This window comes from Sorghum bicolor, chromosome 2 (genome assembly GCF_000003195.3).
Source record: "Sorghum bicolor cultivar BTx623 chromosome 2, Sorghum_bicolor_NCBIv3, whole genome shotgun sequence".
NCBI classification, from domain to species: Eukaryota; Viridiplantae; Streptophyta; class Magnoliopsida; order Poales; family Poaceae; genus Sorghum; species Sorghum bicolor.
The window spans coordinates 62,004,429-62,021,085 of NC_012871.2; the positions used below are offsets into that span (position 1 = coordinate 62,004,429).

At 41.2% G+C, this 16,657-nt stretch overlaps 2 protein-coding genes across 2 annotated transcripts; one reads left to right on the top strand and one right to left on the bottom strand.

Annotated features, from left to right (window-relative positions):
* On the top strand, positions 5,488-9,813 carry LOC110433017 (polyadenylate-binding protein RBP47-like). The gene is made up of 6 exons (XM_021454552.1): positions 5,488-6,064; positions 7,124-7,577; positions 8,723-8,784; positions 8,870-9,000; positions 9,113-9,209; positions 9,315-9,813. Exons 1-6 carry the CDS (start codon positions 5,663-5,665, stop codon positions 9,483-9,485), a joined length of 1,317 nt encoding a protein of 438 aa, XP_021310227.1. The 5' UTR covers positions 5,488-5,662; the 3' UTR covers positions 9,486-9,813.
* On the bottom strand, positions 14,504-16,657 carry LOC8083238 (serine carboxypeptidase-like 28). The gene is made up of 9 exons (XM_021454817.1): positions 16,565-16,657; positions 16,279-16,444; positions 16,069-16,173; positions 15,694-15,968; positions 15,347-15,592; positions 15,132-15,238; positions 14,944-15,030; positions 14,746-14,851; positions 14,504-14,659 (listed from the first exon to the last, which is right to left on the bottom strand). Exons 1-9 carry the CDS (start codon positions 16,655-16,657, stop codon positions 14,504-14,506), a joined length of 1,341 nt encoding a protein of 446 aa, XP_021310492.1.

Below are 16,657 nucleotides of genomic sequence, written 5' to 3' on the forward strand. Positions count from 1 at the left end.
CCCGGGACGCAAAAAGGCCGAGGTTTTTGGCGATTTTGGGCATCAACCAATGCCTTATTCTGTAGTAGTGCGAGTTGAGTTAAGATTTTAGTTTGTTAGCTATAACGAGCCAACTTGAGCTCGCGAGCCGCTCGCAAGTCAAACAAACTACAATTTCAAGAAAAAAGTCATCATAGTTTATATCAGTTTTATATTACTTCATCTCTTACATTTTATAAGTGGTTGATATGTTAGCTTCTATAAATATTTTATTTAACTTAAGAATATTAGATATATTATTATTATTTTTAAGTTTTAGATAAATATTATATTTTATATACTTTTTATATCTGACTCACGAATTTAACGAGCTATCTCGAGCTCATAATGAGCCGAGTCGAACTAGCTTGTCATCCTAATAAGTCAGAACGAGCTGAGCCGAGCTGGCTTATCTAGCCCTTAGTTGTGCATGTCTTGAAAATGCAGAATGGTAGAGATACAGGCTTTGTTTAGTTCCAATTTTTTTTGCAAAATCGATACTGTAGCATTTTCGTTTGTATTTGCCAAATATTATCAATCATGGACCAACTAAGCTTAAAAGATTCTTCTCGTCAATTCCGACCAAACTGTGCAATTAATTTTTATTTTCGTCTATATTTGATACTCCATGTATGCGTCTAAAGATTCGATGTGATGGGGAATCTGAAAAATTTTGCAAAATTTTTTGGGAACTAAACAAGGCCACAGTTTTCATTGGGAGACGAGCGAGACTAGCGCTTAGTTGCTCACTGGCGAGATCATTTTTTGTACGCTTTGCCACGTTGGAAAGATTTGGACGCGAGCCAATGACTTCAACAGCCGTTAGATGGAAAAGGCACACACATACAAAAGATCCTCCATGCATTAGGGACTACTTTTAATGTATAGTATATGCTATATAGTCACAGGTAATGTCATTATCAAGAATATTCCTAAAAGGTTGAAAGCATTGGCCGGCAGCTAAGCTTCTTGTGATGGCCATCTTTGGCACTCCTGCTCTGTTGCAACGTTCACCGGCCAGCATTGTTTGCCTGCATCTGCATCCACGCACGGTCAAATTGTACGAAAAGGAGAGGACCGCTCCACTGGTCCGCAGCTCTTGCCCTGAACCATCGATCTCATGCCTTTGTGGCGCAATTGGGCGTATAAAATGAACTCGAGGGAGGCAGGCATGCAGGCGATCGTGAGGTACAGCCTAACATGCATGTAGTGACCAAGCCTCCATGGAGATCTTGCCATGGCAAAAAAGCGACGGCTCACGGATGTTTAGGTCGGTACACCTAGGGTCCGGACGTCCGAACGGGATGTCACGTCTGAACGCGGCTACAACAACTACGCTGCTTCCGTGTCCGCATCGTGCTCCACATCTGGGTCTCCATATGTCATCCAAGCATCTACGCCTGCATCGGTAGCAGGGACCCGCACCTCATACCTACCTATGTGCCCCCGCAAACTGCTCGGACCCACCCGTACTGCCTCGACTGCTTCTTAGGGAGTCCTCGCTTGTATCTCCTCCGTTGCTCACGCACATGCACACAGCCAGAAAGATGGCTAAGCCAGCATCTAGAAAAGAAAGAGGAGAGGCAACAAATGACCAATCGGTGCCGAAAAGAGGAGGAAGAGACACAAGGTGAAGGTGAGGAAGCAGAAAAACAAAGACATGGATGCAACACCCGATCTACTTTTGAAATATCCGGATACAATATATGCAACATACATCTGAAGGTAGATGAAACATATGAAATATGCATCTGAAACACACTATCCGCAACACCATATACTTTTGAAATATCTAGATGAAACATTTGCAATATTAATACGAAACAGCTGAAACACTTGAAACATGCTAATAAAACACTTACAAAAAACACCATGTAACATCCAGATCAAAACGCTTGCAACATGTCTAGAGAAAAAAATACTTGTTACAATATCAAACCAAAGCTATTGCAACAACAGAAATAAAAAGCGCAATGCAAGATGCAACATAAAAAAACTAACGCAACATCTCATACAGTAGTACTGCAACATGGTAAAAAATAAACATGAAACATGGAAAGATAGAAACAACTTAATAATCACCTTTTAGTGCTACAACATTTGTAAAAGGTAATTTCAATAATTAAAAAATCCCCTATTGCAACAATCTCAACAATAGTACTCTCTTCATGCAACACATGATTCACACCTATTGCAACATTTCAAAATCATCTTTTGCAACATCTCTAAAAATCTATTACAACACGGAGAAACAACAAAAAAAGCGTATAAAATAGCAAGGGGATGGGTTTTAGGGTGCAGGATGCTCTAGCCCTGGCCCATCACCTTCGAGCTCGCCAAAGAAAGAAGAAAATAGGATCTCATAGCTCATCGAAACCGTAGCCACCGCTGTGTCCCTCAGATTCAAAGAAGGAAGCTTAGATCCAGAGGATGAGGAGGAGGAGAAGGACTCAGATCTAGTGGAGGAGGAGGAGAAGGACTCAAATCTAGAGAAAACCGACCTACCTTGTCAAAGCCGCTGCCGTCGTCCTCGTGTCCAGTAAGGGAGTAGAAGCAAGGTCGCATGGAGGTAGTGGGGGAGGAAGGGAGGGAGGGAGGGAGGGAGGGAGGGAGCGTTGATGATCATAGAGGTCGTGGAAGAGGAAGAGAGGGAGGGAGCGCCGATGATTATGGAGGTCGTGGAAGAGAAAGGGAGGGAGGGAGCATCGATGAGTAGCAGCGAAGTATCGTGCAGTGTCTGTCTGTAGGAGTGAATAAGGAGAAGTGAGGGAGGCAGCGTGCAGCTCAGATGAGTCGTGTTAGTGATAGAATAACGAGCAGGCACGTGTGACGGTGCGTTCGGCTCTACAGACGCTCGGTCCATATTATTACCATTTTCCATTTCATTTGGGTGCAATACATGACTCGTACACTAGTTTGCTATTAAATCAACTTTGCATTTTAATTATTTTTTTCTCAATCATGTAAAAGATTTATGCGTTTTTGTTTTAAATAGAAAAAAAGTTAAATACAACATGCCTTAACGACGCTTTAGGTGACTGTTTTTTTTTTTTTAGCAACAAGTAAGACAGGAACTGTGCAGTGTGTAAAGGAAAAGGGATAGCGACGAAGAGGAGGATTATGGGCTTTGACGTGCCAAAAAAGGCTTTCAACATGATTCGTGCTTCGGTTTTGGACCACCTATGGGTTACAGCATCGGGCCGGCGGCAGGCCCACTTCATTTAGGCCCGTGCTTTTCTCTGATTGATGGGAACCTCAAACAGAGAGGCAGAGGACGAGACAGCAACAGCATCACTGCACCCTGATCAGTTTCTGACGAAAGAATTTACAGACCCCGGTCTAGGCTTGTTTACTTTCCAAAAATTTTAAAAAATTCTCAAAATTTTTCATTACATCGAATTTTACGACATATGTATGAAACATTAAATATAAATAAAAAATAACTAATTATACAGTTTGTCTGTAATTTGTAAGATAAATTTTAAACAAATATTTTGAATTTAGTTAATCCATGATTAGACAATATTTACAGTATTGTAGAAGTAGTACTGTGCCTTGTTACAGTATTAATTGTAGTAGTACTGTACCTCATTACAGTACCATTTACCCTGAAGAATCCGTACACCTCATTACAGTACTGATCATTTACCCTAAGAATCCTTCCACCTCAAATCAAAGCTCAGACATGGCACACCAGCAGTGGCCAATGCCTGTCCTCTCCCCCGAAATCATTTGCGGAAGGGGAAGGGGCGAAGCGACAGGCCAGGCGACCACATGCAACTTGCAAAAGCAGTTCCAAAAAACTGCTCACTCCACATGCGCCGTGTTTGTTTGCTTTTGCTAGAGTGCTAATGCTAGGCGCCAACAACAATAAACAACCCCCCCCCTCCCCACACACTCTTGGAGATGCGCCTGGTTTACTTCCATCCTAAAAACTATAATTTTTCAAAATTCTCCGTCACATTAAATCTTTATACACATATATGGAGTATTAAACATAAACGAAAATAAAAAGTAATTACACAGTTTGGTCGAAATTTATGAGACAAATCTTTTGAGCCTATTTAGTCTACAGTTAAATAATAATTACCGCAAACAAATAAAAGTGCTAGAGTATCACGATTTCTACGAGAACTAAACACGGCCATGGAGATTCTCATCAGATTCAGTACCCACTCAGCAGTGCAAGGAGGGACGGCGGCGTCCCCAGCCAGGCAGAAGCAGCCGGCCTTGTTTACTCAAAAATTTTACAAAATTTTTCAGATTCCTAGTCACATTGAATCTTTAAACGTATGCATGGAGTATTATATATAGATAAAAATAAAAACTAATTGTACAGCTTGATCGGAATTGACGAGACGAATCTTTTAAACCTAGTTAGTCTATAATTAGATAATATTTGTCAAATACAAACGAAAGTGCTATTATTTATATTTTGTAAAAAATTTTGGAAGTAAACAAGCCTGCATGATGCCAGCGCAAGGGCTGCGGCCTGCCTGCAGCCCGCAGGTGCACCCAGCCGAGCAGCCTTTGGCCGCTTATGCTACTCGCAGCGCCGTGGAACGCCCTGACATGTGTGTGGTTTTATCCTCGGCCGCCGAGTCCCAGTAGTCTCGCATGCTATGCCTGCACTCCCGTTTTTTTTATGCGATGATGATGATGATATGGCCTTGGTTGTCCGTGGCGCTCGGCGCGGCAGAGTGGACAGGTGCTAGAGTCTGAATCTGTGGGTGCAACTTGCAGTCACCCCGGTTGTTTTCCTCTGCGACTGCGATGCATATCCGATCCACCATCCGGCAAACAGCAGGCCGGGGCGCTGCCTGTTCATGCGATAGATTCAGATTCAGTAAAAGAACATGGAGTTTCTTTTTTTTTTGGGTCCATTTTGATTTGTTTCTTCAGCGTTCCCAAAAAAGTTATACACATCTTTATTGCATGCCTTGCAACAATGCTGATAAATAAACAGATGAAAAACGCTCTGAAAATTAATTTTCAATGGTGCATGTTGATCAACATGCTTGCTTGATCTAATAATAGATATTGCATGCTCATCATCCAAAGGAAAACTTCATTTATTTGATTCCGTAGCCAAGACGACCAAAGCTTTTCCTCTGGTATTTCTCTGCATGTTAATTTTTTTTCTGATTCCAAGTTTTATTTATTTTCTCTCTCCTGGCATAGTGTCATGAATGAAAACTAGTAAGAAAATATATTTGGTTTTTATTTTATGGTTATCATCTGGGCCGCTCCATGCCTCCATGCCCATCCGCACCCTAATCGAAAGTCAGAAACGAGTCTTACGTGTAGCCCGCAGGGGCCGGGTCAGGCAGGCCGACATCGGCGTGGATCCGGTCAAAATCCCCAACCGACGGCCTGCCAGCCGTCCACGCGTTCCATCGGACGGCTAGCTGCCGCCGCTCACCGATATCCATCCTCCTCCGCCGCCTGCTTTATTTAGCCTAGCCTTCTCCCGCGAGCTGCTCCTGTCCTGCTCCGATCCTCTTCTTCCCTCCACTCGCCTCCAAATTTTCTCTCTCCCCTCCTCTTCTCTTCTCTTCTCACCACCACAGGTCCACAGCCACCTCTCTTTCTCTCTCTCCATCCGGCGCCGCGCGGGTGTGCAGCAGTGCTAGAGTGACCGACCATGCAGGCGGCGGCGGTGAATGGCGCGGGCGACGTGCAGAAGCCCCACCACCACCACCAGCAGCAGCCGGTGGTGGTGGGGGCGCCGCCTCCGCCGGCGGCCGTGGTGCCGTCCCATTGGGTTGCCATGCCGTTCGCGCCGCCTCCCGGGGCCGCGGCCATGGTGATGCAGCCGCACCAGATGGCGCCGGCGCCGCCCCACCAGTTCGCGGCGGCCCACTTCGTGCCGTTCCACGCCGTCGCGCCGCCGCCGCCGCGGGCGGCGCCCGTGCCAGCGGTCGCACTGGGCTCCCCCGCACCGCATCAGGCCGGGCACGAGGAGAACAAGACCATCTGGGTCGGCGACCTCCATTACTGGATGGACGAGAACTACCTCCACAGCTGCTTCGGCTACACCGGCGAGGTGAGCACGGATGCGCGCGCGCCCTCGCGAGCTCAGATCTTGCCCACGGCCGTGCTATATATTCCCGAGTCAGCTAGCTCCACGAAAAAAAGGAACAAAAAAAAAGATGTTTCTTTTGCACCCGCCCCGCCCATGAATCTTTGTTTCTTTTGTTGACGTGACAAACGCGCGTGTTGTTTTCTCCCTCAGCTCATGCTCCAGCCAACTAAAAATGGCAACTTGATGCGTTCGTTCGTTTCCAAAATGTGCCCCATTTCTCGGGCTGCGCGAGCAGGAGCAGGAGAGAGAGAGTACTCCTATCCTAGGTGGTGGTTGCAGTTACAGATGTGGGACTGGATCACTCCCGTCACTGTGCTGAAAAAGGAAACGGCTTCGGCAACCGTTGGGTAAACGGCAGACATGGATCTGCGAGCTGGAGCTGGAACTGGAAACTTGCAGTGCCCAGTGCCTCAGACCTCATGCTCGTTAGATTGGCCCTTACTGTACTGGTCTGCGAAAATATTCCGCCTGATGTATGGGTACCCCGTGATAGATGTCGGATGTGCCATTGCCACACCTGTTACAGTTCTGATTGGCAGATTTCCTTTTAGCTGTTTGGGTTTCTAACATCATGTTTATTAGGGTGCTTTGTTCTTTTCGTGATAAAAACATGCTTAAATGACATGGATTGTTTATTTGGATACCGAACAATAATAGCTACAGAATGTCAGAATCAATGCTGTCTTTCAGTGGACTGAATATGAATAAAAAGGAAAGTAATGGTAGCACTTTAGAAGAAAATATAGAGAAACGTGAGTGTCATGGAGAAATATTTACTGAGGCATAGTAACTTTGGGTGTAACAACAAAGAAAAATAAGCCTATAATTAAAGTCCAAACTAAGCATTTTAATTTTTTGCTGCTGCTTTTGCTGACTAAGCCTTAAGCCCTGTGTTACTCTGCCATTTCGATGGATATTTGGTGTGTTTAAGTGAAACCTGTCTTGTGATGCAATTCTACATTATTTTCTTTTGGATACCTAAAGTCCAAACTTGCACTAATAGCTCATAATACATTGTAGGTTGTGGCGATTAAAGTCATTCGCAATAAGCAGACTGGACAGTCTGAAGGATATGGATTTGTTGAGTTCTACAGTCATGCTGCAGCTGAAAAAGTTCTTGAAGGGTTTTCTGGTCATATTATGCCAAATACCGACCAGCCTTTTAGGTTAAATTGGGCATCGTTTAGCATGGGAGATAGGCGCTCAGATGTTGCTTCAGATCATTCCATATTTGTAGGCGATCTTGCTTCTGATGTCAATGATGCCACACTACTGGAGGCTTTCTCCAGCAGGTACTCCTCTGTCAAAGGTGCCAAAGTTGTCATTGATGCTAACACTGGTAGATCGAAAGGTTATGGCTTCGTGAGATTTGGAGATGACAGTGAGAAGACACATGCCATGACTGAGATGAATGGTGTGTATTGCTCTTCTAGGCCCATGAGAATTGGCCCAGCAACTCCAAGAAAATCATCAGGTTCAGTTCAAACTATCCATTTATTACATCTACTAACTTTCTACTTTCTTTACAGTGGTGTTCTTTCACAAATCCTTGTCTTTTTAGTGCCCAAGTTTATGCTGTTAGTTTTTTTTTGCTTTTTATATAATCCGTTGTAAGTTAAAACTAAACATAGCATATGTGATTTAATTATTTATTGATTGTTGCAGTGGTCATTTGGAGAGTATTGTGATCCTCTTATCACTTTTCATCTGATGGAAGTTGCATTTAACTGTTAAATCCAATTGAATGGATGTTCCTTAATTTTCTCACTTCATTTTAAATGTTGACGTTCTATCAGGGAGTAGGGATCATATTTATGGAAGTTTATTGGTATTAGGAAATATCTGAATGTGGCTTCTGCATTATATTATCGTGCAAGATTCTAGTGACTTGAGCATTCATGGGAAGTGGAAATATACCTTTTGACATTAGTCTGTCCTTTAGCATTGCCTTAGCCTTTTATCTTTCAAAGCTCTCTTGACTTGTTTTCATTTTGTTTGATCAATGACTAGTCTTTCATGTTTCAATTCAACTGCTTACAATGTACCTGTCTGTTTTCCTTCTTATTAGGTATGATATGGTCTCCTTCCTTATACTTTAAAAGCATCATTTGCCACATAAAAAAGGAAGAGAAGCATCACTTTACTGGAACTTTAGAAAACTTGGCATTTTTCATCCTTGTTTAGTTTATCTACTTTACTCTTTTGTTTTTTTTATCCTGGCACAATGCTAACAGCTTCTTATTTGTTCTTTCTATTCTGTTCTGGGATCAGAACGAACATCATATTCTTGTGGCCGTTTGGTTTTTTAATTCCAAATAAACATGGTTGTTATTTATTGATTAATCCAACACATACTTGAAAGACTATATAACATCATGTAAGAAGAATTATATTTAACTTTAAGATATGGACTGCTTTGAAAGATACTGAGACAAGCTGATATACTACAGGAGACCATTGATTTATTTATACCTGAGAATAATAGTGGAACAATGCCTCGTGAATTGCTACTAACATTGTACTGGATAATGTCCTGCTTTCAGAATCATACAGACATACACACCTTTTGGACGATGGTGATAATTTATTTCTAGTTCTCTAAAATCATGTTGGTTTTAGGTACTTCTGGATCAAATGGTTCATCTGCTCGATCAGACGGAGGAGATTTGACAAACACAACAGTGAGTAAAGATGCATTCCATGCAACTCATGTTTCGTTGTCCATCAAATTTTCACTTTTAATCAAAGTTGTCTGACTATGCATAGGTATTTGTGGGTGGGCTCGACCCAAATGTTAGTGAAGAGGACCTTAGGCAAACCTTCTCCCAGTATGGAGAAATTTCTTCGGTAAAGATTCCAGTTGGGAAACAATGTGGCTTCGTGCAGTTTGCTCAGAGGTATGAGCCTCCATACTTCCCACAATTCAGCTCCCCAATTCCATCCATGTCAGGTGTAGTGGACCTGTTACCGTCATGAGATCTGATAAATTGATCTTCTCCCTTTTACCAGAAAGAACGCGGAGGACGCATTGCAAGGATTAAATGGCAGTACTATTGGCAAACAGACCGTGCGTCTTTCATGGGGTCGCAACCCAGCAAACAAGCAGGTACTAATGTACTATTAGCCGGCCTTGCTCTGAGTTACAGTACAAGCAAACATACTGTAAAACTCCGCAGCAAAAACTTTGACACTGTTTTCCGTTGTATTACAGTTTAGAGGCGACAACGGCAACCAGTGGAACAACGGGGGAATGTACTACGCGGCGTCCCCGTTCTACAACGGCTACGGTTACCCTGCGGCGCCGTTCCCTGATCCAGGCATGTACGCTGCTCCAGCCTACGGTGCCTACCCGTTCTATGGCAACCAGCAGCAAGTGAGCTGACCTGGACTACGACCGCGACGCCTCGCTCGAAGCTGGAGCCTGGAGGCATTAGACGCTTAGGTGTAGTAGCTCTTGGTAGAAGAAGATGAAGAAGGTAGACGACGACGGTTTCTTAGGTGAGCTAGATACAGTGACTAGTTCTCGTATAGTGCGTTTTGTTACACGTGCTAGGGTCTAGCGCCGCCGAGAGTCCGAGTGTCCGACACGCCTATTGACTGGCCACGGTATGTCGAATTCAACGACAGAAAGAATTTTTGATGACCTGGAGCTGCATATGCTACCTTGAAGCAGAACAATAAGCTAATGGAATCCTTTGCCTCTGCTATTCGATTTGGCTTGAGTTTGCAGTGATCATGCGACGACGGTTTATATTAGTACGAAGAGTAACTAATGCAGTGTGGGTTGGTTTGGTTGCCGGAGGCATGCAGCCACATGAGGCTCGACAAGTTTCAGATGCTTCATCTCAACTTAAAGTTATTCGAATTTTGTAGAGTTGAAGCATCGACCAAATTTATATAATAAAATAATAATATTTATAATATTAATTATCATTAATTATATTTTTATAATCTAACTATTTGATATCATACTTTTTTTAATTGTTTCTATAATTTTGGTCAAATTTAAAATATTTTGATTTTTTAACATTTTTAAAATAACTTATAATTTAGGATGGAGGGTGTATTGTCATTATGACTATATAATACGATGAGTGATACAAGATGATTAGTTTCCTCAAAGATGTATATAAAATGTGATTAGAGGCCTTTGGTTGACGCCATTGTAGAACACAATCCCTACCGGCCTGCCACTGTCGGGACTCAGGTGTATTGGAGCTAGCAGTGATCTGTTTTCATTGCCAGGCCGTAAGCCTACAACACACAATTCCTACCGGCCATTACCGTCGGGTGTACAGTGTATTGGAGTCTGCAGTGATCTAGCTTCATTGTTAAGTCGTAAGTCTAGAATATGGTCATATAGACAATAATGATTAGGATCTTAAGCCTGTATCCGAAAAATGATTAGGATCATGTTGACATAGGTCCTGTCTCACTACCAAGTTTTGAGCCTTGCAGACTAAGTCACGAGTAGTGGTATTGATCACAACCGGGTTGATATACCAATGCCATGTCATTGCTTGTTCTGACAGAGAACACGATACCAATGCCATGTGGACTGACTTGACAGTGTCCTAACTACACTATAAAATCCTAGCCTCCTTCGTGCTCCTCCCAAGGCTGGCTGATCGGCTCTATAATTTTAAGGGTTCTTGGATAAATAAGAAGACAAAGACTCGTTCAACTAACATTTATATCAAAATTACTGTATATAGTACGGATAATAAAAAAATACTTTGTAATATACGTATAATTCATAAAACATAACAATACTTTGTTCTTCTTATTTTTATTTTTATTTTTATTTTTTAAGTACCTGACAAATACTTCTTAGGCAACATCTAATATATTCAGATAACTACATTAAATTATAAATTTATAATGCTAGGCCCTAGCACTATGCGAGCATAGCGAATACATAAAACAAATGAGAAAAAAAAATTGAAAATACTAATCCATAATGGTTGTTGGTGTGTTGCTTACTATGATGGTATGTGCATCTGATGTTTCCCTACCGTTATGTAGAATAGGATCGGAAGGAAGAGTAATCTACGACTTTGACTAGTTTGTCATGGATCTTCAAATGCTTATTATATCAAATAGAAAATTATATGTACTAATTACCTATGTTGTCTTGGGCCCCCAAGCTCCATGGGCCCCTGACAGTCGCACTACCTGCCCCTCCCTTAGAGTCATGCCTGGCTCCTCCCACCCATCTTGAGCAAACCCATCTAAGAAGGTGCCTTTTCCTACATTTCTCTCTATTATTGCATTGATTTTTCACCAAAATGCTCTGGATGGACATGATCTCTTTACTCTAAAGTGGGTAACGAGCATCCTTTGAACTTGTATCTTATTTTGTTGGTTATATTGTTTTTTATCCTCATGCTTGTTTCTCCATTTTAGAGAGATTTTTTCATAGAGTTCTTCATACGAAAGCTACCGAATTTTGGTGAATCCATATAATAGTGGCAATTTAAGTTTAAGACCTATGAACCCATTTACTTTGTAGCGTTCTTGTTTCATTAGATTGCTTTTGATTCTATCAAATGTGATGGTTTAGTTTGTTCATTTAGTTTTTCGTTTTAGTTTAGCATAGAATAGAATTGTTCATGTCTATACTCCATGTAGGCTTGAGATGTATTTCCTGCCAACATTCTTTGATACATCTATCTATTTGCCTGTTGACCTTCTTATCCAATTCAAAGGTATTGGCCTAATTTTTCTTGCATCAATGTTTTCTTTTGAGTGGTTAATGAGTGTTTTCAGTTGAAGGATGGACAATGGATAAGGCCATAGAGTTCTTTACATATTATATTTGTTTCTCCTTGTGAGGGAAGGCTACAAGGCAAAGAAACGACTAGTGAGGATTCTATACTTGTAGACAACCTTGTTGCATTCAAGCAAGCACACTCTGCTGTTCTCCAACAATCAACTATAGTTTCGCCATACTTTGATGAGCACAAGCATGAACAACAAAGATAGAACCCAGGTCGGTCAGAGGCTTGGCTTGCAAAAATACATATATAGAGATCGATGATCGGTTTGTGGCAACACTTGATGGGAAACTGATATGTTCTCCTCAAGTGGATGTATTGGCCCTCAGCCCACCCACTACATATATAGTTCAAGTACCAATGGTGTGACATAAATGCATTTATACTTACACGAGAAGGCAAGATAAGGAAACAATCAACAAAAAATAGTGTCTTTTGATGGCTACAACAAAAATGGTTAGGTGGATACGTACTATCGATTTATAGAAAAGATCAAGCCAAAGACTAAAATGCATTGAAGGTGCCTCTTCTTTGGTGCCAATGAGTTTGACTCTCGGGAGGGTCTGCAATAACCAAGACGGTATGGCTATTGTAGATCTGAAAACATCACGCACAAAAGATAACCTGTTGGTTATTGTAAAATATGTACTACAAGTCTTCTTTGTAAAGGACAATGCTCATGATGGAAAACATGTGGTACTTTAGAGGAAAAGGAAGATCATCGGTATTGAAGGTGTGATAGACGAGGAAGTCTACAATGGCTATGAGGAAATGGCTCCTTTTGAGGTGGACATCGACCTAACTATCTTCAAAGGGAGTGAGAAAACTAAAACAAGTTACATGCGACTTGATTCCGATGAGGCCCTGATTGTTAATTAAACACACTGTTGTTGTTTAGATTTTGTAATAGCTGAAATCTTGTAGTGTTAAGGTATACAAAAACTTTTGTCTTAACTACCACAAAAAATATTTTACATGCAATGGATGACATATATTTTGTTGTTTGGGAATTTCAAAAAATTTAGAAATAATTCACTATTTTTTACAATTTAAATAAATTTTTTACCTATTAAAAAATCTAAACTAAATTATGTGTACCCCAATAAAATTTAAAATATATAAAAATATATATTTATATGCTTATATGGTCCATTGAAGCCCTTATCGCCGAGATAGATAAAAATTCAATTATTTTCTAGGATAATTGATCTTTTATCTCCAAGTTACCATGGAATAGTTCTAATAATACCTAAAATTGGTTAGAAAAATCTAAACTTAGCATGGAAACATACTTTGTGTCTATATGCATTTCATGAAACTTTTAAATGACTTTGATAATGGTGGCTTTACATCATTCACAATATGGATACACCTCATCAGTTTTGAACTTAAGGTTGAATGTTTACTCCACATATGCTTTGAAAAATCAACATTAAAGTTTATGCAAAACCTTCCTGCTCCATAATTCAATTATCTGGTAGTTGAGAGCCTTGAATTTGTCATTATATAATATGGGGAAAACAGTGTAAATATTTGAGGATTACAATTGCCTTTAGGGAGAACAAAATTTTATGAAGTCATCTTTTCTATAAAATCATCACATATAAAGACTTGTGTCTCATGTCAAGAAATTGATCAAATGTAACTGATCACATATAGAAATAATTGACTTTTAATAGCAGTACCATCACACGATGCTCAAGCTATCCAGCCTCATTGTATTCAAAGTATGCATAACCATAATTGACTTTTAATAGCAGTACCATCACACCATGCTCAAGCTATCCAGCCTCATTGTTGATCGATGACCAAGCTCTCTTATATATTTGGGCTCATATGATCCACTCAAGCTCTTATCATCGTGATAGATGAAAAAATCAATTATTTTGTTGGAATAATTTGACCTTTTATCTCCAAATTACCACAAAGTAATTATAATAATATCTAAAAGTGGTAAGGAAAAACCTAAAAATTATCATGGAAGCATATTCTGTGTGGTTATGGTTTCCATAAAAGTTTTCAAATGATTTTATAGGGGGGAAGGGGGTTGTTGTATATATCGTTCTTAACATGGATACATCTTATTGGTTTTGAACTTAAGGTTGACAGTAAAGTTGTAAAATATGGAAGACCTTCCTGCTTCATAGTTCCATTCTACATTTTTATTTGGTGGAGGAGCCTTGAATTTGTCTCAGCAATATGATATGTAAAAACAGAGTAAATATTTGAGGATTACAACTACCATGAGAACAACCTTTTATGAAGTATCTTTACGGTGAAATGATCACATATAAAGACTTGTCTCATGTTAAGAAATTGATCAAATGTAACTGATCACATATAAAAGCATTTTTAAGCGAATCGGACAGGAGACATGCCGATTATTAAAAAGATGCCCTTACTTGGTCATACAACAAAGCAACAATGCAACATCAACAAACCTAAGGCGACAAGTGAACGACGATGAAACCAATAATAGCATTCTTTTTAAGTATCCAAGTGTGTATATAAGCACAATTGACTATTAATAGCAGTGCCACCACATCGTGCTCATGCTATCCAACTTCATTGTTGATTAATGGCCAAACTTTCTTAGTATGGACTTGGTTATATAAACTGTAAATCATTGTTCTTGTATATAAGGAGGAAGCACCCCTTTGAGGAAATAGTTGAGCAATATGAGAGCTCTCCCGGGTTGCATAGATGGAACCATGTGCCCAGCGGCCCTCACAGTAATAAATGTGAAGCCTCCTGCATACTGTTGAACATAACCTCCCACCTGTAGCCATATCAGTGAAGTTATTTACTTAGCAAGTAGAAACCTTATTGAAATATGTCACGAATATGCATTAGTTCACTTATTACCTCCATTTTTGCTGTCCATGGACGCCACGGTGTTGTGACTGAGATGTTCAGATCTTGGATCGAGTATCTTGTGGCGGTGAGTGGGCATATGGCATCAAAATCGCCACTAAAATTTTGTTGATGCAACAGTTCTTATGTCAACAACCAGTACCTCGTTAAATTTCGATAATTTAGAGGCGTGAAAATTAAAGGATTTACCTAAACAACCATACGGGCAGCCCATGCATGATTAGCCACTGGAGGGTCGGCACCATAGATTTTGGCGCATCTTTCCAATCTAGGTTTCTACTCATACAAAAACGTAGTAGCATCAGAAAATAGCCAACATCTTAAAGAATATAAATGAGCCGTATTATATGTAGCTCGTTATAGTAAAGCAATCTTACGCGCAGCTATCCCATTCAGTCTTTCTAGCATGAAAAGCCTCTTGCACCACAGGATCATTGAGGTAGGTCCAGGTAGGATAGAAGTCACATGGATTGTACCCTGGTAGCTGCATGCATATGCATAGGTACGGAGATTAATTTGACTGCTTTAGAAAGTCATCAGTACATGTAGAGTACAAACAGTGAGAAGGTGAGTTTATAAATTTCTCTCTTACATAACTGCTGGAGTGATATGATCCGTCAGGTTCATCGATGCAAATGGGAGCGTATATGCCGTAGGGATCAATGGGACCAAAATCGTACCACCCATAGAACTCCGAGCATAGTTCATTATCTGAAGAGTTAAAACTGCAATGGTTGGTAATGTTGGCCCAGGCCTCATCGGACAACACCCCATGGTTCCATAGGTACTCAAATCGTCCCTTCTGGTTTTTATAGTCATCCAGATATGGATTGCCAACCTGAACCGAACAAGACACGAAATTACTCATAAAAAAGGTTAGTTTTCCTTGTTTGTATGCTACGACGACCAATACAAGACAGAGAGATCAATAATGCGTACCAAGATGCCCTGAAGGTTTACTATCGTTCCGTTGTTGTACAAGTTGTGACTAAGGATGGTGGCAGCTAGTTGTGGCACATAGTGACCAGCGTAGCTCTCACCAGAAATATAAAAGGCACGCGTCTTGTACTCAGGGAACCTCTCAAGCCAATTGACAAGGAAGATGTACGCATCCTCGGCGGTCCTTGAATCCCCACTCTCATTGTAGTCAGATGATGTGTTGGAATAAGAAAATCCGACACCAGCGGGCGACTCCAGAAAGATTACATTAGCCTCTGTAATTTTCATGAGTTTAGTTGTAGTACATGTAGCTGCCCTTGACATTAATATAAATTTCAATGGGAAGATGCTTGATGAGTCAGTGTTACAGTGTACCTTTGTTCCAGGCATACTCGTTTACTCTAAGTGTTACGTTATCGAAGTTCACGCGGAACGGGCCCAGCTCTAGCATTGCTCCGAGTAACGACGAACATCCAGGCCCTGCACCATATCCATAATTCCATATATGCATGTAAAAAATCATCAGGAAACATGTAAGGTCAGAGAACCGTGGCAATATATATGGCGTGCGAATTTCTTGCAAACCTCCGTTAAGCCACAGGAGGAGTGGCTTGGACGATGCATCCTGCGGCGCTTCCACGAAGTAGTAGAAGAGCGCGCGGCCGTGCTTCTCGTCGACGGTCACGTACCCGCTGTACTGGTCGAAGTCGACGTGTGGCTGCCCCGGCAGCGCCGTGATCTTGTCGGCCGCCTTCAGAGTGCTCTGGTCAGAACCCAAGTAACCTGCCTGTGCCTGGAGGTACTGGAGGCTGCTCTTCGCTCTAACACCAAACTCATGTGTACTAGCCTTATTACTCCCACTAGTTCTAGCTTTTCGAGACAAGATGAATTTCTCAAGTTGAGCTTGCTGCGACTGCGACGCATTAGTGTGTAACACAGCCACAGAGACGAGAAGCAAGAGCAT